General features: G+C 39.8%; 1 protein-coding gene and 1 non-coding gene across 2 annotated transcripts; one reads left to right on the top strand and one right to left on the bottom strand.

Moving 5' to 3' along the window:
* Positions 1–1,062: 1,062 nt before the first annotated feature.
* uts2r1 (urotensin 2 receptor 1) lies at positions 1,063–6,759 on the bottom strand. The gene is made up of 3 exons (XM_085360418.1): positions 6,711–6,759; positions 4,779–5,494; positions 1,063–1,443 (listed from the first exon to the last, which is right to left on the bottom strand). Exons 2-3 carry the CDS (start codon positions 5,490–5,492, stop codon positions 1,066–1,068), a joined length of 1,092 nt encoding a protein of 363 aa, XP_085216544.1. The 5' UTR covers positions 5,493–5,494; positions 6,711–6,759; the 3' UTR covers positions 1,063–1,065.
* LOC146626276 (small nucleolar RNA SNORD36) lies at positions 5,928–5,999 on the top strand. Its single transcript, XR_014906486.1, has one exon. It is a non-coding gene; the product is annotated as a small nucleolar RNA SNORD36 (small nucleolar RNA).
* Positions 6,760–22,213: the final 15,454 nt, after the last annotated feature.

Below are 22,213 nucleotides of genomic sequence, written 5' to 3'. Positions count from 1 at the left end.
CCCCTTTACATCACATTTAAATGCACTGGACATCGTAGGCACAGTCATGATAAATGTTATGAAAGAGCATATGAATCTTTCACCACAGCTTCTGACAAAATATTAGTGTGAGTGAGTTGTAACCTGTTAGTCCATGTAGATTTCAAATAACTATAACAACTTAGGACTTACTAAGAATTCATTATTCATGATTTCTGATGTTTTACCAGCTTTCTAACTTTTCCGTATAAGATGTTATCTCCGTGCCTAAGAAATAAGAATACTAGTCTGCATGTCACATCAGCATACAGAGCTCTGTCAATGCAATCAGTGAAGAGTAAAATGTCCAATACACACATTGCGACAACAGTAAAACAAAGCAGTTATGTTAATGATATCTGTGAGTCAGACATGACGCCTGTCAGGTCCATTTAGTTGACGACTTTTTTAAGATGTTTGGTTTGGCAATTTTGATTTGGCTCTTAGATTGTTTATTGGTACATTTCAGTCCCTATGAAAAGTTTTGTGACAACACCCACACACCCACAATCTCAGTACTACTGATAAATAGTTTCCTTCCCACGCCGACTGTGAGCCAACAATAATGACTGAGATGATTGTGAACAATTACCTGTCAGCGTTTTGGGAAAACGATTGCTTAATATTGATTTGCTTTATTCTACTTAGAAAGCTCCTTTTCTCAGCTGTGTTGTCTGTACAATTGTGCTCTTCCCATTGGTGTTTGTAGTCCAAAATGATGGCAGTGCTAATATAGATGAATCAAGCAACAGTTATCAAAAAAGCGCCACAGTTTTGATGTTGTGCATACCAGCAAGTAGGAATTCTGAGAACATGAATAGACGTGTTCAGCGCTATCTGCAATCACATAACTCAGTCTTTCCTGTTATAGAAAACCCCAACAAAGCCACCAACTCTAAAGCATGCAATGACTCTCATTTTGCTGATGCCTAATTGCCAGAAATGACCAAAGCACAAAGCTGTACTTAGCAAATTTTATAGCACGTCTTGTCTTGTTCTCTTATCAGTTAAAATTTTAGGAATGTTAGAGAAAAAGCTGCTCCTACCTCACAAACTGCTGTTATGAGCTCGTAGTGATGCCGTGTGCGTGAGCATGAAGCTCTCAGTGCACTGCTGACTGCTGGCAGATGGCGATCTACGCGGTGAACGTTGAAAACGACTCCTCCTGTTGAAGTAATTGCCAGTTGTCCACAAGCGCTTGTTCTTCCTCAGATACTCCTTGTAGTTCTTGGTGAGCAATGTGTAGAGGAACGGGTTGATGCAGCTGTTGGAGTACGTCAGGCATGTGGTCAGGTAGTTGATGTTACGTTTGGCTTTGGTGGAGAGAGGCAACGAGGGGTGAAATTGACCCAGCAGTTGCCAGATCCAGAAGGGCAGGAAGCATGCCCAGAAGAGGAGCACAATTGTAAAGATCAAGTAGAGCACCTTCAAGGACATAAGAGCACAAAGAGGTGCCATCAGAGAGACTCAGATTTCACTTGATATTGGGATGTAAAATGCCAAGCTAATGTTAATGCATACATGCCAACCCTCCCGAATCCCGAATTTCAGTGCCCCTCCCAAAAATCTCCCGGAGCCACCATTCTCCCGAATTTCTCCCGATTTTTCACCCGGACAACAAAATTGAAAAACCATATCCCAGAATTCAAAGCGCGGCCCAGCCAATTCCAGTTTCCAACAATGGCGGCAGCTACTTAGTTTTAATATTACTCTTATTTCTCTTTCTGGGTCGCAAAATAAACTTTTAACATATTGTCAGGCGAGAATGTAGCTGTGTACACTTCAAATATTTGAGCCGGCGAGAACAGCAAACCCCCGTCTTTCACTACTCAGGTTAAACATGATAAGTCATTTAGATAACTTAAAAATGTTATTGTTTGGCTTTTTTCAGTGTTTTATTTGTTCGTGAGTAAATCGGTTTGGCTGAGATTAAAGTTATTAGATTAGATTAGATTAGATTAAATAAAACTTTATTAATCCCTCAAGAGGATTCGTCCGGGGTTTTCACACAACTGAATAAACGTCAAACAGAAAACTGATTAAACAGAAATGTGAGACGGTCGAGAATTTACGCCAGCATCCGGTTATATTTTAGATAGCAAGGAGCAGACGGCTGAGTTTCACTCCACCTAGAGATCTCGTGGCGTAATTCTGACCGTCCAGTTATATATATATATATATATATATATATATATATATATATATATATATATATATATATATATATATATATATATATATATATCCATCCATCCATTCGCTTCCGCTTATCCTTTTCAGGGTCGCGGGGGGCGCTGGAGCCTATCCCAGCTGTCATGGGGCGAAAGGCGGGGTACACCCTGGACAGGTCGCCAGTCTGTCGCAGGGCTAACATATAGGGACAGACAACCATTCACACTCACATTCACTCCTAGTGACAATTTGGATTATCCAATTAACCTATCCCCACAAGCTGCATGTCTTTGGACGGTGGGAGGAAGCCGGAGTACCCGGAGAGAACCCACGCAAACACGGGGAGAACATGCAAACTCCACACAGAAAGACCCCGGCCTGATGGTGGAATTGAACTCAGGACCTTCTTGCTGTGCGGCAACAGTGCTAACTATATATATATATATATATATATATATATATATATATATATATATATATATGGGTGGGTGGATGGATGGATGGATGGATGGATAGCAAACATAATGGGCAATACAATGTGCAGACTTAAAGTCTTCCACACCAACTTGTCAAACATCACAATAACGTGCTATAGCAACATATATTACACTAACTTTGATTTGCTGTAAAATAGTAGCAAGACCATAGTAAACTATTAGTACTGTTCATAACCGAACATCTGCTTCTTTAATGTGATGCCTTATGTGGTGCTGCTAGGTCAAAAGACTTCCGGTAAATGTCACTATATCATGGCTATTTTGTAGAAGGTCTACCGCACTAAGAAAAAAGACATTTCAGTCATATCACTTTAGCCAAGTGAAATGACTTAACCCAAACCCTACAAAACCCCTATATTTTGGAGAAAGGCAAAACCAGCTTTTGTGGATAGAGTGTAAATAGTTTTTGAGTTGTATCAGTTATCAGAATGATTTGTTCCCTAAGTGATAAGACTTTGGAGGACAATTTAATAAAAATTACATATTTTGATTGGGTTAAAGGTCATTATTAATGATGAGTTAGTCGTCAGAGGGTAAATAAGCTACCAACCAATTTCTGGTTATAGGTATGGTTAGGATTATGTTAACATAAGTCAGATTATGATTTTCACCTATTTAGCATACTTAAACAAAAAACGTATTACAGAAAGGGAAAATGCATGCATAAGATGTTTTGGCGACTCAAATTATTCGTGCACTGTAATATCAGTGACCAGTAAATCTGGTTGGCCCCAGATCTTTAATAGTGTCCCTACACAGTAACTCGTCTAAGGTATTGTATGGAAGCCAATGTTAACTCATTAATCCTTTCAGTAACTTCCTATAGACTTTGGTTGTGTTGTGTTTCTTGTACTCTTGTGTGACTTTAGCAACTATTGCAAACTATTTCCCTGTGGGGAATACTGACGTAATTTTCTCTCATTTCTTGGTGCAGCATGATAACAGCAAGAGATTCACAGTGAAGCACAGCCCTGGTAGCGAAGGAGAGAATTGTTAGGATATCAAATAGTAGCAATTTTAAAGGTAGGGTAGTCTATATTTTCCCTTGCGCTTCAAGATTCTCACCCTTAAATGCAAGTGATGGGTTACATTTAAGCGTGTCGGGAGAGAATAAAACCATCTTCAGCCCTGCTATGAAACAAAATGGAATGTGCATCAGACAAACACTGCATAAAGTACTTCTTGTTTATTAGTGGAATATCTATGGAAGTTTGTACAGCATCACTGTGTCTAACTTCAAACATATTCATTAGGTTGGTGTTGATGGATGTGTTCATCTCCTGCTGAGCTGAAAACTGGGAAAGATGCAAGAGACGAGGTCGAAGTTGAGGCAGCTCACCAAAAAAGGAGAACTGAGATCGAGTTGGAGAGTCTGTGTGAAAATAACTGAAGAATTTTTAAGATATTATGTGATGCTCTCTTATTGATATAGTTGTTTCAGAGTATTGTACATAACTTGGCCTAAGAGTAAGATTTATTTTTTCATTCCAGCTTTTATATATGAGGATGTGCTTGGCTGAAAAAATAATGAGCAGATAAATCTAGAACATTATAATTATCTGTAGACTAATAAAGAGTTTATCTAATAATAATCATTTGATACAAATAGTGTAGTAGTCGCACGCGCCATTTCTCTGTGGTTTTTGTTCTTAAACTAAAGTTGTGTAATTATAATTACATATTCTTAGTTATGTAACATACTAATACAGGATCTTTAATAGTAATGGAGTCACTAGCAGATGACAGGAAGGTTTTTATCTCATTGTTATCAGTCTCACCAAGCAACCTCTTGCAACCACTTGGCAACCAGTCAGTCATGACATTGACTTTTCTCTAACAACCGGTGGTTACCAGGCAGTCACCAACCAGTCTCTAAACCTGTGTGACAAGGGCTTTAAATCTGTGGGAAACACTGTATTGCCCTTTTGTTTCCAGGAAGAAATGTGGGTTTGAATAGAATTGGCATAGATAGCTGAGTAGTGGCATTTAAATATTCAACCCACACAAAAGGATTTGATAAGTGGTAAGACAGTAAGTGCAATGATAAAGCAAAATAGTCACATTAAACACATTAATTTGTGCTTAACTTACCTTTTGATTTGGTAATTTTTTGGTCTGCTTGAATGTCTCTGTCTGTGAAATCCAATAAGTGCGTGCAAGCTGGATGTAAAGATAGCCAATAATCAGTCCTGGAGCGACAATGCTAGTGCAAAACAGGAAGGAGATGTAAATCTTGTAGGAGAGCGGTGACAAAGTGGACTGACACATAGGCTTGGTGCCCACTGCCATCAGTTGAATTCTCACGATCATCGGTAGGGTGAGGATTAGAGAAGCTACCCAGACAAGTAGGGCAATAGCTTTCCGATAACTTTTCGATCGTTTCACTGTGTCGAGTGGCTTGAGCACTGCAAAGTAGCGTTCTGTACTCATGATTGTCAGAGTAAAGATGCTTGCGTGCATAGTCAGGAAGTCCATGCTTATCAGAATCCGACACCCTGCATCTCCAAAGTACCATCCCTTCAGGAAGTGTGTGCAGACTACGAAGGGGATGGTGAGAAGATACAGCAGATCTGCTAAAGCTAAGTTTATGATGTAGATGTACATGGAGGCTGCAGACCTCATGGAGTGGCACATCACCACCAGGGTGTAGATGTTCCCGGAGACTCCAATGAGACACATGATGGAGAGGATGGTTCCAATGGTAAAGGTGGCGGCTGTATCTTCAAGTGAGTTCAGAGGAGGGTCAGTTGCATTGCCGCCCCTTTCCACCAGGACTCCCACAGGCTCCATGGACACTGTTGTCATGTCTGGATGCAAGAGAAATGTATGGGAACAGGGAAATGATATATTAGCTCTCCAATATAGCCAATGCATGGAAGCTATTTTAATGAAGTGGATCTTTTGGGGATTTATAAACAGATTGCTAAAGTGTTAAAAAGACTATACTGGCATATTTTCTGCAAGCTATCATCTCCATTTTGAAAAAACACGCCAATAGGTAGAGATCTAAACCATCTCTCACTCTGAGTCTCTGACTCATTGCATATTTACAGAGGTGGAGACCAAAAAGTGTCAAAACTACTAAACAAAAGGTTAAATTTCTGTCTGACTAAAGTTTAATCTGATTAATAAAAATTACCACAGCAGTGTTTTAGTAAGACCAAGTTGGTCAAGAAGTGAGGCGTTATCCTAAGTTTTGAAACTGTAGTACTAATGTTTAGATTCAGTCTGCACACTGTGACTCAAATGATGCAGAAAATCTGACACTGAAATAATCTTTGATGGAAATTAGCGCTCTTGTTATTGAGTGTTATCTGTCTGATTAACATTAGCACAATCTTAAACTCTGGTGACAAAAATGTGTCATAATTCTCTGCAAGTTTTTAAATGGGAAGAAGTTCGTTTTTTTTTATCATGCACTAACAAATATGTAGCCTATGGTCTTGTATGTTATTCTTTGAATAAGCTATGACTCCATGTTATGAATCAGAATTATGACTTATGTGCTGAACTTAAAGTAAACATACTGTGAATTTCTAACTTGGTCAGTTGGTTACACATTTAGGTCTAGGCTGGAACCATGAATCTTAGTTTCTAAAGAAAATTTTGCTTATTCCCATTTGATTACCGCACAACTTAAGAAAAAGAGTCTCATGAACATTGCACAACTGAAAAATGATCCAAGTCATTTCTCAGAAGTAAGACTAAAGCTAAATGTATCAGAGTTGATCCAGTTGTTGCACTGATGTCTTTACTGAGTCATAGACATCTTCTTGTCAAGATTAATGCTCACCTGTCAAAATTCAGACAGAAATCACTAAGATGTAATTTCTCCGTTGTGACTTAAGTAGTACCAAAAAGCACCAGGGGCAGAGATAAAGTCAGGCTGGACTTATATTACATTTTAGCCTTCAGTAATAGAATTTCCTGGCAAGCTCAGAAAAGAACAGCAGTTCCTACTACATGCATGTAAATGCACAATTACAAATCTATTTGGGAAATAAAGTGAACTGGCTGACTTACCTGGGCTGCCTTACTGGACAGAAGAGGTTCAACACTCAGCTGTGGTTCCACTGGCCATGCTCTGTCAAACTTCACACTTGCTGGACAAATTTCACACTCCATAAAAGTCCCCACAGAGTGTAGAAAGGAAACCCACAGGTGGAGCAAAGGAAAAGAAATTTATATCCAGGAGTCCTGAAGGAGGAAAATGACCTAAATGACTCATCGACTACAACAAAAACCCTTCCACTGTTGACTCGTCTCTCGACAGCAAATCAACCAATCTAACGTGTCTTGATTCAAGAGAAAGTGCACTGATAGCAGCCTTAAAAGTTCTCTCCTATTCCCTTCACTCTTTGTGCACCTTAGCAGCATCCACGTACAGGATGTCAGCATCGGCAGAATCGGAAGAGAGAGAGAGAGAGAGAGAGAGAGAGAGAGAGAGAAAGAAAGGGGGGGAAGAAAGCATCAGTGAAACAATCACAGAAGTGAGAATCACGTTCAGCTACAGCTGGCTATGGAGAATCCTCTGTTTGACTGAGAGAGAGAGAGTTATAGAGAGAGTGTGAGTGTCAGAGGTAGAGAGGGCTGAGCAAAAGCAGGGAGAAAGGGAGGGAGGGAAACAGAGCTATCAGTGAGGTACTCTCGCTGAGAAGCCTGAAAGTGGGAGGGAGAAGACGCAGAGAACGGACAGCAGAGAGCAGCAGCAGGAAATGCATTCTGCTCTCTCTCCTTCTCGCTTTCACTCTGTAACCCCTGTGCCCTCTATTTCCATGTGACAGGGGCGTGTGCAACAAACTGATATGCAATAACAGGACTTGAGACACACTCGCATGACAGCCTCACAGACACACAAAAAAACATGCAGTAAATAAAAGATATACAGCAATGGCAATTTGTTAGATTGTGTTTGTTATTTTAACTGAATGGTTACAAAGTCAGCGTCAACTACCACTGCAGCAATTTGCCTCAGACTGCTGCAGAGAAGCTGATATAAATTAAACAGTGTTGTTGGCTTTCTGTCACTGCTACATGCTGAATATGGACTACATGTTAATACAACTGCATGTCAGGTCAAAGACGCGTAGTTCCCCCTTTTTACCTAGAAGAGCAATTGTAAAATTACAGTGTATAAAATTTTACCACTAGGTGTCAATAAATTGCAGTCAGCTGAATTTACCCCCACCATTTAGCCTGTGTAATACTAGCTATGGTGACCACTGCAGGACAAAAAAGGACTAGCTGCCATTCATCTGTAGTGAGTGCTTGCTGTTAGTTAGCCGTTTATCTTAGATGTCAGTATACTGGTTATCCTCGCCTATTTTCTGTAGGGAAGACAGTAAAACTTTGTGAAAAGAGTCTGATATGAATCAACGACTTAGTGAACCTCTCTTTTGTCTGATGATAGTGATACTGATGAAAGTTGTTGAGGATATCCTGAACTTTTGTCTTAGTAAGCGTTGTCAGGCGATAGCTGCTGTTAGCCTCCGTTAGCGGGCATTGGCGAAACTGTCTTTGAACATTGTTGGACTTTTACTCTTAGCTAATAAACTTTCATAAGATGTGAGAATGTTATAAAACTGTTTATCAGAGGGGAAGTGTGATTATTAGACTAGAGCCTAACATTAGCTGGCAAAATTTTAGCTTATAACCATCTGTTGCTGAGGTGAGGAGGTGGAAAAGAGGAAGAAGAGAGAACAATGGAGGAAGCATAGAAAAACATAATCAGAAAGAAATAATAAAAATATCCACGTACAAATAAAGAGCTCTTTATGATCTTTAAATTAAAAGTAACTGATAAGGCGCACATTTATTTACAACAATAAATAAAATATATTGTACCTTATAATATAAAGTGCCTTGAGGTTACTGCTGTTATAATTCTGCACTATATGGATAACATTTAATTAAAGCACAACAGTGTATTTTTTCTATTAAATACCCACCACCCAAAAGTACTTGCTGTAGCTTTAAATAAAGCAGTAGCAGATAAAATGCTTTTATCCAATGAAAGAGAAACAGGATGCAGGTCAGAGTAGAGGACAGATGTTTAATGTGCTTACTAAACAACTTTTATTGAAAGGAATGCGGCACAATCTTTAAATGAAACAGCTCTATTACGATTATTGTAATAGGTCCATGGGGGACGTGCAAAATGATCCACAGGCAGAGGTTAATGATCATATTGGACAGAAGTCAAAAGACAAGTGCTGGCACATGCACATTATCCATAACATGTATTAGCAAGTGGATACGTCAGTAGGGTAGAGTAATACTTCAGCTAAGGAGTTTTTGTCTGCAGAGTATTAGGCCAACTCCCATTACAGCCGTGTACGCTATATTGTCTGTTCTTGGTGTTGTCTTACACTCTAAATATTAACTTCAGTTTGTCACAAATGCCTGACAAGTCTTTTTTTTATCCTGCGCATGTTTAATGGAATGTGACAGCTTAATAGTTCTTCTCTTAGAGGTGTGACACCATGAGTGCAGTGGGTTACTACCAAACAGATCTTCCATTTGATGCTATTCAGGCTTTTTCCAACTTAATCTGTGTTATGTCTGGTGCCACTGACGCCTGCTCTATTCCAGAATATATACATGGAATGGTGCGGAGGGCCCATAAACAGCAGGATGATAATATGAACACTGTTTTATAGTAGAAAACAATTTAGGCTAATGCGAGTGTAACCCCCACCGCTTTCTGTTTGCTGTTTCCCACTTATCTGATCGGAGTTGGGCTCCAGGCAGGCTGATTTTTCACAGAGATGGACATTCAGACAGGCTCTCACATTTATAGCGGTTACCTTCTGACCTCAAAGGTTGGAACTCCATTTATCACAGTACAGCCTCTCTTCACTGCGAGTCAATGTACACAGACACTCTAGCTAGATGATAAACTGTTTTCAACTAGCAGCCATGAAGTATTCATGAAACTTCAGCAAATGCATGCTGGCAACAGAGGTGAAATGACAAGTGGCTGCTATAAAAGAACACTTAGGAGGCTCTAAAGAGACAGAAATCTTTTTGACAGTGTGCATTTGCTTTTTGGATGGAAATGAATGTTAAAGAATTGCTATCAAAATCGAGCGGGTATAACCGGATGCATGCGCATCAGTTAACACTTAGACCCCCGGAGAGCAGTCATTTTGGTTTTCTACCTTAGACCCCCGCGGAGTCATCATTTTGCGTTTCTACCTTTAAAAGCCGGAGAGCAGTCAGTCAAATGCTGGAGTCATTCATATGTATATTAGGTCGTTACCTAGGAATTCTGGAGGGAGGGGAGTGGGGGTGAGTGATTGAGGGGGTGGGGGAGCTGCTAAAAGCGGTGAGCTTCCTTTTGTGTTTCATCTTGATGCATTCTCAATCATCCAGGGAAACAAATCTCCAAAAGTCACCAACTTGGAGTGTTTCAGTTTGCCATCTTGGGGAGAAATCAACACACATGGGTGTATGTCCTTTGTTGCTGACATTTATTGATAAAAACAGTACAAAAAACCAACCATTTGTACACATATTTACAAATAATTCAACATTGTCAGCAATCACTCACAATCCTGGCACTGCCACGGTACCTGTCGTCTGCATTTACCACATGTGTACCTGTAGCAGTGAACACATCGCACAGTGGCCTGATTTTTCTTGCATTTGTGTTTGACCTGACACGTGGCTCTTTTTCCAGGGACTCACTTTCCAACTACGCCTTTCCAATTTGGTGGTTGATTTAAGCTGCAAATTTTGCAACTCTCTCTCTTTAACAAGTCAGTGCTGCTGCTGTCCTGCATTGCAGCCCACACTTTAAACCACTCCACCACTCCAGCATCCACCCTCTGGGGACTCAGGGGGAATGTTTACACAATTTCTGTGTGCATTATATTTGCATGGAGAAAAAAGCTTGCAGTCTAGATACCAAATTCTATCTGTATTCTGCTGCTGTAATGAAACAGTCGAACGTACGTAATAAAAATTAAATACTACACCACTCATTAGTGTAGTATTTAATTTTTATTACGTACATCACATACATGCACATATATAGTGCTGTATATAGAAAAGTGCATTGACACGTTAACAACAATTAACAAGAAACATTGCATTGCTAGAAAATGATCAGCGTTATGCTACGTTGCTTTTTCCAAGCACCAAGCAAAACATAAATAAAGATTTTAATAATATTAAAAAAAAAATTTTTTTAAATAATATTAATATATCTGCATATGTAATGAGTGAGAAAATTTAATTACCACACCACCGTAATGAGTAAATCAAAACACCATTCAATTGATGAACGTTTAAAGTTAATTATCAAATAAAAGCTTAAATCAAAAGTGTATTTGTGGAAAAAAAAAACACACACATTCTCCCATTAATAGATGTTTGTGTGCAGTGTTGTGATTGCATGTGTGGATGAGGCCTGCAGTGCTGCAGGGCAAAGATAGGAACAAGCCACTGAGCTATGGGTGTTAAAAAAGGCAAGCGACCTCTCCAAAGCACTCTGCACAAACAATAGAAAATAAATTATCAGGTGTTATGCAATCCCCTGCTCTGGGGGAGTGAGTGTGTGAAATGGCCCTGGAGTTCATAATGTCTGTCTGTGGGGTCTTATCTCGACCTGGGTGACATTGCTTCTGCATGATGTGTGTGAGAATGTTTAGACATCACCCTCACCAAAAAGCTATATGGAAAAAGGGGTTAATAGAGCTGTGATGAGCAGCTATTACATCCAGATTAAGACTGCCCATGAGAAGTGATTGCATGGTAAATTATGCAGTGCAACTGCCTGTTGCAGATTGCTGCAGTCATGAGATTTTACAGGATGACACTCACATCCGTGTCATTACCCGCTACACGCTCACACACAGGAAGGGCCAATTGAGACTAGACTAGTAACAAAAACAGAGTAATCAGGCCGTACACAAAGATAGATTGTTATCCCCATCAAACTGGCAGCTCTGTTGCATATGTGTTCACACATTAGCGTGCTTACCCTCATTCACCATGCTAAATGCCAGGCCAGTCGATAAGGTGTAGTCACCAGTCAGAGGCTCAGAAAATTACACACTTTAACCTATTATCTTTAATCTGAGCTAAATTGCAATCTGATAGAGTAAATAAATGCATCTGCAGTCACATTCATAATTCCATGACCGTGTGTGTGTGTGTAATGACAGGTGTGCATGTTGTGTCCACCATTTGACGCCGATTGTATGAGCACATAGGATGCATAATGTGTCCTCATTGTGAAGTACTTTCTACATCAAATGTAGAAATACAAGGAAACAAATATTAATGAATAAAAATGGGCTGCAGATACACGTGGTCATTCCAACTGGCTAATTTGTGTCAGACCCAGGTTTTCCAGTTTGGTGACTTTGCATGAATGATATGGTCATTCTGGCATCACCGACTCGTGAAGTCCAGCTCATAGTGGAGCCATAGCAGGAGAGGTGAGAATTATCACCTTCATGATGGAGCCCATGGATTCTGAGTATAAAAAAGGGTAGACTACACACTACGGGTTGCTTTGTCCCAGATTGTTGATGTCATGAGTATACAGGGGAATAGTGGAGTTGGAGTCTAGATGGGAAAGTCATTGGTGCCAGTCTGTTATAGTATCATAGAGTGTGAAAAGGCAAAGTTGTCGATTTACTGGTCGATCTACATCCCTACCTATAGCAACATCACCAAACAGTCAAATCAGTAAACAGTAAAAGCAGTATTCCAATTTAGGACACACACTGCTGTCACATGTTACAGGTTTGCATTTAATGGCGCTGAGAGCTTTGATGATGGGATACAAAAAATATGCAAATGAACTATGAGTAGGAATCTTTATAAACTTTAAAAAATAACGGTTATGATGGGTGAACATTTTTGTACAACATGCAAAAACTTGTTCACATGTGTTAAATAAATTAAAAATGTCCCTTATTATTTAAACTTAGTGCTCAAAAAAATGAAAGGAACCATATTTAATCAGAGTATAGTATTAAGTTAAAGATAGATCTGATCAGTTAAGTAGTAGAGGTGGTGGATGGTCAGTTTTGACTGCTTTGGTGTTAATGAAATTAATATTAATGTTAATGTAACAATGAGACAACCCATCCAAAACAAGAATGGTTTTAAAAGTGTAGGCCACTGACATTTTTCCTACCTCATTTGTTCAGTTGTTTTTATTTTCTCTAGTTTTGCATTTGGCTAGGGTCATTGTCACTACTGGTAGCATGAGACAATACCCTGACCCTAAAGAGGTTAAACAGGTCGTCTGACTTCTCTAGGATCAATATTTGCCATTACCAGAAGGTTTACTGTGTCTCCCAGCACACTCTCAACAACATGGAGGAGATTCCAGGAAACTGACAATTACTCTAGGAGAGCTGGACAGGGCCGTAGAACGTCCATAACCCATCAGCAGGACCGCTATCTGCTCCTTTGTACAGAGGAAGAAGATGAGCACTGCGTAAGCAAGAAAAATTACCTCCAGCAGGAAACTTGTATGAATATCTCTGATCAAACAATCAGAAACAGACTTGAGGGGTGTGTGAGGGTCCATGTCCTTTAGTGGGCCCTCTACTCACTGCCTGGCACTATGGAGACCGACTGGCACTTTCCATAATACCAGACTGGAAGGTCAGCAGATGAGAGTGTAGGATCTGACAGCTGTCAGAACCTACACTGGTGCAGTGGGTCCTGGCTTCCTCGTGGTATACACCGATGCCCTGGAGGATGAAGGAATTGATACGAGTGACTGGCCCCCATGCTTGCCTGACCTAAATCCAGCGATCTCAGAATACCCCAAACACCATCCACAATCTCATTGTGAGCGTGACCCAAAGTGGTCATGCATCCATTCAAGCACGTGGGGGCCATACAAACTACTGAGTACCATTCTGAGTTGGTGCAGTGAAATTTCAGCAATTGAAGAAACCTGCCGCATCATTTCTTTTCACTTCAATTTTCAGGGTATCTTTGAATTCAACCCTCCTGTTGGTTGATCATTTTAATCTGCAATCAAATGATTTCACTCCTAACACATTACTCAGTCCATCATCATCACTCCATCAGTACAGATATCGAGCATGAATTTTTCTCCTCCATTGAGATCTGATGTCTTTTTAGACATGTTCATTTGATTGTTTGAGCAACGTTGTTAGCACTGGATCAGGTGTCCCTAAACCATTCCTTGGTTATGCACTAGGCTCAGACTTAATGAGATGCACTGAGCACTCACCTCTTCCCATGTGTTTATATACCACAGGAGCGTGTGTCATTAACTTTTGGTCTTCCCTCCCCTTTGGTCTGTGTTTTGACCTGCACCTTGTGCTATGCTCGCTTTCTTTTCTCTTCTACACATTCAACCAGTTGTGACAGATGGCTGCCCCTCCATGAACCTGGTTCTGTCAAAAGTTTCTTCCTGTTTTTCCTTCCCACAGATGAGGCTCATGCGTGGTGGTGGGGTCATGTCGCTTGATTGTTGGGGTTTTCTCCAGAATACTGTAGGGTCTTTACCTTACAGCATAACATGCTTTTTGAGTGAATTCTGCTGTAATTTGGCACCATCTAATTAAACCTGAAATTATGTGAATTTAATTGTTTTTAAAACTTCACCAAAATGACTCAACACATCCTTATTTTGCCTCACTATCATTGCCTCAAAATGATGAAAAAGATTCTTGATCTCAGCACCCAGAGGGCCTGGTAAACAAAGTGCGGTTTGAAGTTCAACAAGGATTTGGGCACAAGGGAAATTAAGGCAATCTGCACCTCAAACCATGTAATTCACCATCAAAAGAGATGAAAATGGTCTTAAATATGCACAACAGGCTTTCAACCAGCATAAAGAATCACAATGACTCACATGAGAAGACTGAACAGAGCACAAGGGGATTCATGTATGAGCAGTCTGACAATCCTTTCTGCCCGTAGAAGGCTGGTACTTCCAAGGGTAGGCAAGAGCGATACTTCTCTGTCCTCATCCTCAAAAGAAAATAGGTCCAAGGAGTCATCCATATTTGGCAATTGGGGATAGCAACTATTTTCTGTGAAATTTTTTTTTCAAGTTATTAAAAAAATCCATACAATTAAATCTTCAGTCACATAAGAGTAAACATAGGACAGCAATACCTTGGAACTTGGAAAAATCTGTCGTTGAATAATGATTACACTGAATCTTTTTGACCTATTGGTGACTTATTGTTGTGGCAACCAACTGGTCACCCATAGATTAAACTCTCTGAGGCACTTTTAAATGGAAGATGATTGCACAGGTCAACCTGTGGGAGGCAAACAATGGCGGTCCGGGTTCGACGGATTGCAGATTGTCAAAGGTTTGCAAATAACTGCCATCTAATTAATCAACTGCAATCAGTCAGAGTCAGTCTGTGACCAAATGGTAAATGGTCTGTATTTGTATAGCACTTTACTTGGTCCTAAGGACCCCAAAGCGCTTTACACTATACACAATCATCCACCCATTCACACACACATTCACACACCGGTGATGGCAAGCTACAGTGTAGCCACAGCCACCCTGGGGCGCACTGACAGAGGCGATCAGTTGCAAAATAATTGATAACTTATGACAGTCATTGGTTTTTGGGGAGGTCCTCACCCCTTTTAGTCCCTAGTCCCACCACTGTTCATGTTCCATTTCAACTGGTTATGCCACCATTATACTATCACTGTTTTGGAATAAAAACTACCACTGACTATATAAAGATAAATTAAAAGGATTGAGTTTCAGATTTAAAAGCAGACTCAAAGAAACAAATCATAGAAATAACCTTAATAAGTGTCAGATACGTGCCTGATCATCTACATCAGAATTCTCTACAAAGGTAAAACCTGCAGCTTCCTTTTTGATCTTGTTGAAATGCAGTTATACAGCAGGGTTTCTGTCTGTCTTTAATATCCCACAGTTAGAAAGCCTTGCTATGCAGCGGTCTGTGAAAAACTCTGTGTACTATGTTGCTTTTGCAGTTGATGGTCTATAGCTGCTGTGAGGAGCCACACTCCTGTGAGAGAGGATTAGGCCTGACCTGAACATCATTCACTGCATCATTCACAAGTTAGAACTTGCATCTGATAACGTTGCAGAGTTGACTCTTGAACACCACAGGTCTGCTCATGAATAGAGATTTAAATTTGTGGGTTAAAGAGGGGTGATGATACACAAAAGTAGGTAACTAATGTAAATTGTTTTATTCGAAATCAGGTCCAGCTTATTGGTGTTATTTTCGTCATATTGACGAACAAAACACACTTTGTAGAAACAACTGGTCCATGTCCTCACAGCAGCCATTTCACAGGTAACAAGATCACAAGTTCACATTCGCAATAATATTAGTGCTGCGTTCTCCAACCACTGTTTTCTTTAACATGCATTCTACCATAAGCTATATGTAGGGCAGTTTTCTATCGTTAACCAAAGCTAATATTTATAATACATAATTTGATGTGACTTTATGATTCCCTAAACGGCCAATGGGTGCAAATAATCACGCAGCGTAGTCAAGAATACAGCAGTCCCCGATCGTTTATCACGGGAGTTATGTTCCAAAAATAACCCGCGATAGGTGAAATCCGCGAAGTAGCCAACTTTATTTTTTACAATTATTATAGATGTTTCAAGGCTGTAAAACCCCTCACTACACACTTTATACACTTTGTCAGACAGGCATGAACATTTTCACACTTTTCTCTCTTGTTTAAATGCTCTCAAAGTTCAAACCTTCGTAGAAAAATAAGTTCAGTATTATAGAATGAAACCAAAGACACCTTACCTGTGTCTTACCTGACGGTCCAAAATGTTTTGTCAACATTGTTGTGTTTGTTGGGGAGAAAACTTACAAACATACAGTACAGCACTTCTAGGGATGGGTATCGTTTAGGTTTTATCCGATGCCGGTGCCAAATCGGTACTTTTGAAACGGTGCCGGTGCTCAAACGGTGCTCAAACCGGTGCTTAAAGAATGGAGAACACAAAATTGGTCCAAAAACCTCTCATGTTCAGCTGGTTTTTTGTAAAAAGATAACAATGTTAGCCTTTTCTGCAGCTATGGGGCATATATGGTATCACTCTTGGCTGGAAGCAGTGCTTAAACAATGGAAAAAACACAAACTTTGTCCAAAACCTCTCATATTTAACTGTTTTCCACTTTTTCTTTGGTCATTTTAGCCTTTTTGTCCAGGGTGAAGCGAGTATCTGCCATCAAACAAGAAGACAGCTGCATGTAGCTATGATGATGTTTGCTAGTTCACCTTACATGCATTAATGTAATAACGTGGTTAGCCTACTCAACGTAAATTACACTCGAACAACATGAAGCTACTCACGCAGAAAAGAACGGCTGCTGCTGCATCATCATCCTCATCATTTCTGCTACACTGGCAGGGCTAGGGGCCAGGACTCTCCTCTTCGTGTTTTTGGGGGATGTTGCATAACAGGCAACCCACCCGCAGTAGATGTGCTCGGTGTGAGGTCTCGCAGCAAGCTATCAAATACGGCACATTTCTCGGCTTTTAAAAAAAACGCTATGCGTCGCCAGGTGTTTCATCGGATTTGAGGTGTTGCCTCCTTTGACAGTATCACAGTATCAGCTTAAAGCACTTGTTGCAGGCTGCTGAGTTTGCATCTTTTGCTGTGAAGTACAGCCAGACTTTTGACCGCTTCGCCTTGGACATTTTTAATCTGTAGCTCTGCTCTAACAGAACGTACGTACCTGGGCCCGCCTACTATTCTCGGAAACTAAAATGATTGGCTAGAAGTGTATCACAGCTCAGGAAAAAAAAGCACCGAAATAAAGCACCGAAATGTGCGCTGCTTTTCGGTCTGGTTACTACCGTTTATGTCAGAACCGGTGCCATCATGGCACCGTACACCGGTACCCATCCCTAAGCACTTCAGAGCGCTAGTGATCGAAGATTTATGTAAATTTGACAAGCTGGAAAGATTCTGTATTGGACAGGAGACACGGCACGAGAGTGATTGACAATGGTCTACAGCCAATCGGGATGCAGGACACAATGTGCTTTTAAAAAATAAAACAAAACAAAACATGGAAAATTTCACCAAACAAATCCGCGAAGCACTGAGGCCGCAAAGGTAAACCGCGTTAGCGAGGGACAACTGTAATGGAACCAGCCAACTTCTAAATTAGTGCAACCACAGTTCAGAAATTTGTTAATCAGTATTCTGACACAAGAGCCTCATTATTAACATAACTGTCACCAAGTGAAGAAAGCTGATGCCAGAGATTATAAGTAACCAAAACTTGGTGACTGGGGAAGGTGGAGTGACTGGGAAATATCTTCACCTCCCACTGCCACACTTTCACCTAACAAAAACAGCAAGCCTGGAAGCAATTGTCAAAATCATTCTATGCATAATAATATTATTTAAAATAAGAAAAAACATCTCAAATCACTCTGCATTGTGAGGTTAACACCCTGCAATTTCACCAAGAGGACCTCAATAGTCTGATAATTGCCTACGAGCATTTCCTACTGAATCAGTTTTTTCAAAAATGGCTGAATAAATTAACACTAAACAGAAAAAATATTACATAAATCTGTGAGGTTTCAGTTTTTATTTTATATTAAAAAAAATCTGTAATGGCATTTTTAATACTTTATCACATACTGCAATATTTGCTACCATCGTTTAACACCAATAACTTTTTTCATGGACATGGAGACTATAGTGAATCTCACAATTTCTTCCTGTTTAAGAATTAATATAGAATAGCAATGCAGTGTAACTTGCATAATATACTATGCATTTTAACACAACTTTGTCATAAAAAGATACTTTTGCATCTATCAAGCATACTGATAGAAAAAAAAAGCCAATCTTAAAATCACATAGCATGAAGCCTCTCTCAATAAAACATACCATTCAGTTAGCTTCAAGATTTATGTCTATATGCACACTGAACAACAGCAACACATTACCAGCAGTCACTACTAACTATGGCTTTATTTTAATGTGCTGATAGTTTTTCATTACATTATTTAAAGCTCTCATAAGAAACTGGATGCTGTGAATAACTTTTTAATTTTACAGTATTGCTTTTGCTACAAAAGTTTTTATATTTTAAACTGGATCGACAGTGTCTAACAACATGGCTGCTCCTCCATTATTATTTTTCCTATTACTAGTACAAGCTACACCTCTCTTGCACTGAGACGTGAGCTGTCTTTTTATGCTCTACGCGTAGTGTGAACTTTGTGACACATTAGTGGGCAGAAAGCTGGTCCACTTGGTTTTGTGGGTGGGTTATTATACTGCAGCAAATTGAGGCTTTCTTCCAGGTTGAATAAAGCCAACTACTTCATTATTAGATCTGACTTATTGGCCACATCAAAGCTGCTTTCAGCACAAAAACAGAGGCGGCGACCACAAAGAGAGAACAGCAGAGAAATGAAGTCTTTGAGTTATGTAAGGATTAGTTTGCCACTAAAGGCTGGCATCACCGTTCATTCATTACACTGACAGACAGTCAATCTTCCCACATGGACAAGTCTCAATCAAGACATGTTTCCAATACACACACACACATGGGTGTCAGTCATTCTTTGAGATTGGGAAGGGATTTGATTCAAAGACAAATCCCTTGTTTTATTCTCTTATGGGTTTGAATGTACATCTGCAGCCTATCAGCATGACCTTCATTACTCCTTCATAGAAAACAGAGCAGCAGGAGGCTGCATTATAATGAGATATCAGGGAAATTCATAACATGGGTGCAGGTTGACTCCCGTTCAGAACAATGCCGCTTGTATCATCAGATATGGCCAGAATCAATTCCTAGATGTATCTTGTGAAAATGGAAATTTCATTCATTTCGTTTCATTTATTTGTTCATTTCCAGGCACAACAAATACCTATATTGAACATAAAATGCACAAAACAAAAAACAAAAATTGCCTGAAAAAGGAGTGGGACGAAGAAAACTTATTAAATCCCACATATTAAATTACATATAACTATCAAAGCTTCAAACTATCCATAGAGTGGGGATCCAATCATCTCGCACAAAAAGACAGACATGGTTAAGAATAAATGCAGCAACAGAAGATGCAGACTGGTAATTTTCGGACTAAAAAGTGGGCAGAGAATGAAGAGGTTTCACAAAATCTAATCTTTAAGCAGCTATAAGGTCATCTAATGTATTTCTGTGTTTAAAAAAATATATATAAGAGAACTGAAGAACAAAGGACATCAGGGTGAGATATAAAAATCGATTTTCCTTACCAGACAGGTGGATGGCCTCGTTTCAAGATAATAGTTTTATTCTTCTTGTGACTGCTGTTAAACACGCATCGTCCATAGCAGGGCTTCCAGAAATATGATTAGTTCACTCAACGATATATGTATAAACAAATCTGCCAACTTACCAAGTGAAAGCAACCTGCCTACTTGCATCTTGAACTACAATCCATCCAGAAACTTCTGGATGTTTGCATCCAGCCTCTAAACTACCACTTTGTACCTGCAGATGGCTTTTGTCTCCGGAAGCTAGCTTGACATTTCGTGACTTGGAGCTACTGGAATCTAAAGTTTCTGTTATTCTCTTGGGAATGTCTGCGTCCCAGACTTTTTCTGGTTGTTTGCACAAACATCTAGTCTTTGAGCGTGAGAATTCAAGGAAAGCAGAATGCTAGACAAGCTACACTAGTCTTGGCTCAGTTTTTACTGCTCTCCATGCTTTTGTGCAAATGCACACCTATCTACAAGAAAATTAGTCTGTGATTTATCACCAAAAGAGATATTTTTCTCTGACTAATTTCCTTGGCCAACATGTGTTATCTAGAGCAGCGGCCCCCAATCCCCAGACCACAAACCAGTACCGGTTCGTCAGTGTTGGGAAGGTTACTTTTAAAATGTATTCCACTACAGATTACAGAATACATGCCCCAAAATGTATTTTGTAATGTATTCCGTTACTCAATGAGAGTAACGTATTCTGAATACTTTGGATTACTTAATATATTATCATGCTTTTTACAACTACATGAATGTACTATTGTTGTGTGACTTATTAATTTTACTGAAGGTTATTTGCCATACCAATACCAACTAGATTTTAAAACTTGATATAAAATGAGTAACAGTAGGTTGACATTAGGTAAGGCTGCACTTTTTGCAGCGATCTCGTATAGAAAACTATTCCGCACCTGTGAAACAGGTTCGCAGCTCCGAACCGTCAAGGCGTAAAACCGTAAAGGGACCTCTGGCTAATACGTTGGGTTCTGTCAGGCTCGTAGCTGAAAACTCCCTCCCTCGCGCTCACAGACACATAACGGGTATGGCAGTCCATTCTCCCTGCAGCACAGACTACACTGCTCATAAGGCTACATTCTTTAAGGCAATGCCTGTAATACTCTGCCTATTACCTTCACATTGAATAATTTTTGTGAATAATTTTTAAAAATATTTCTTCACATCATTGAGTAACATATGAAATGGGAAAATACCGCCGTGTAATCCATTAATTTCAACAAAGTAACTGTATTCTGAATACCACCTTTTAAACAGTAACTGTAATGGAATAAAGTTACTCATAGTTTGTATTTTAAATACGTAACTCCGGTACATGTATTCCATTACTCCCCAACACTGTGGTCCGTGAGTTGTTTGGTACCGGGCCACAAGAGTTGAGGCTCGGGTGTGAAATTCATGGTTTTGAGGGGTTTAATCAGTTTTTAGCTTTATTTTTTTTTTAACATTTTTATCGTTAACTCAGTTTCCCTGGGTCTTTTTTTAGATCTTCTTTTTTTGGTACCGGTACTGGTTTTATTTTGTTGTATTTGTTCCCGACACCTTAAAGGCTGGTCCATGAAAATATAGTCGGACATAAACCTGTCCGTGGGGCAAAAAAGGTTGCAGACCGCTGATCTAGAGGAGTTAGAACAAAGTATCAAGAAACGTTAAATAACTTTAGCCTCGGAAAGCCTTGATTGACAGACCATGTCAACTCTTGTCTACTACGATTGAATATATCAGGCAAGTTTAACAGGTGCTGTCTCCACCAGCATTTTCAGATGAATACAGTGGGGCAAAAAAGTATTTAGTCAGCCACCGATTGTGCAAGTTCCCCCACTTAAAAAAATGACAGAGGTCAGTAATTTGCACCAGAGGTACACTTCAACTGTGAGAGACAGAATGTGAAAAAAAATCCATGAATTCACATGGTAGGATTTGTAAAGAATTTATTCGTAAATTAGGGTGGAAAATAAGTATTTGGTCACCTCAAACAAGGAAAATCTCTGGCCCTCACAGACCTGTAACGTCTTCTGTAAGAAGCTTTTCTGTCCCCCACTCGTTACCCGTATGAATGGCACCTGTTTGAACTCATCATCTGTATAAAAGAGACCTGTCCACAGCCTCAAACAGTCAGACTCCAAACTCCGCCATGGCCAAGACCAAAGAGCTTTCGAAGGACACCAGGAAAAGTATTGTAGACCTGCACCAGACTGGGAAGAGTGAATCTACAATAGGCAAGCAGCTTGGTGTGCAAAAATCA

The sequence above is a fragment of the Diplotaxodon limnothrissa genome, linkage group LG8 (genome assembly GCF_057381915.1).
Source record: "Diplotaxodon limnothrissa isolate DT_005_m linkage group LG8, D_limnothrissa_male_GT1.1, whole genome shotgun sequence".
Lineage (NCBI taxonomy): Eukaryota > Metazoa > Chordata > Actinopteri > Cichliformes > Cichlidae > Diplotaxodon > Diplotaxodon limnothrissa.
The sequence above is the reverse complement of the archived record's forward strand: the minus strand, read 5'-3'. Positions and strand labels throughout refer to the sequence as shown.

Excerpts from the sequence above, each read along its gene's own strand:
- uts2r1 (XM_085360418.1), bottom strand. The coding sequence starts at position 5,492 with ATGACAACAGTGTCCATGGAGCCTGTGGGAGTCCTGGTGGAAAGGGGC. Across the intron at positions 1,444-4,778 it reads AAAAATTACCAAATCAAAAG|GTGCTCTACTTGATCTTTAC; the intron begins GTAAGTTAAGCA and ends ATGTCCTTGAAG.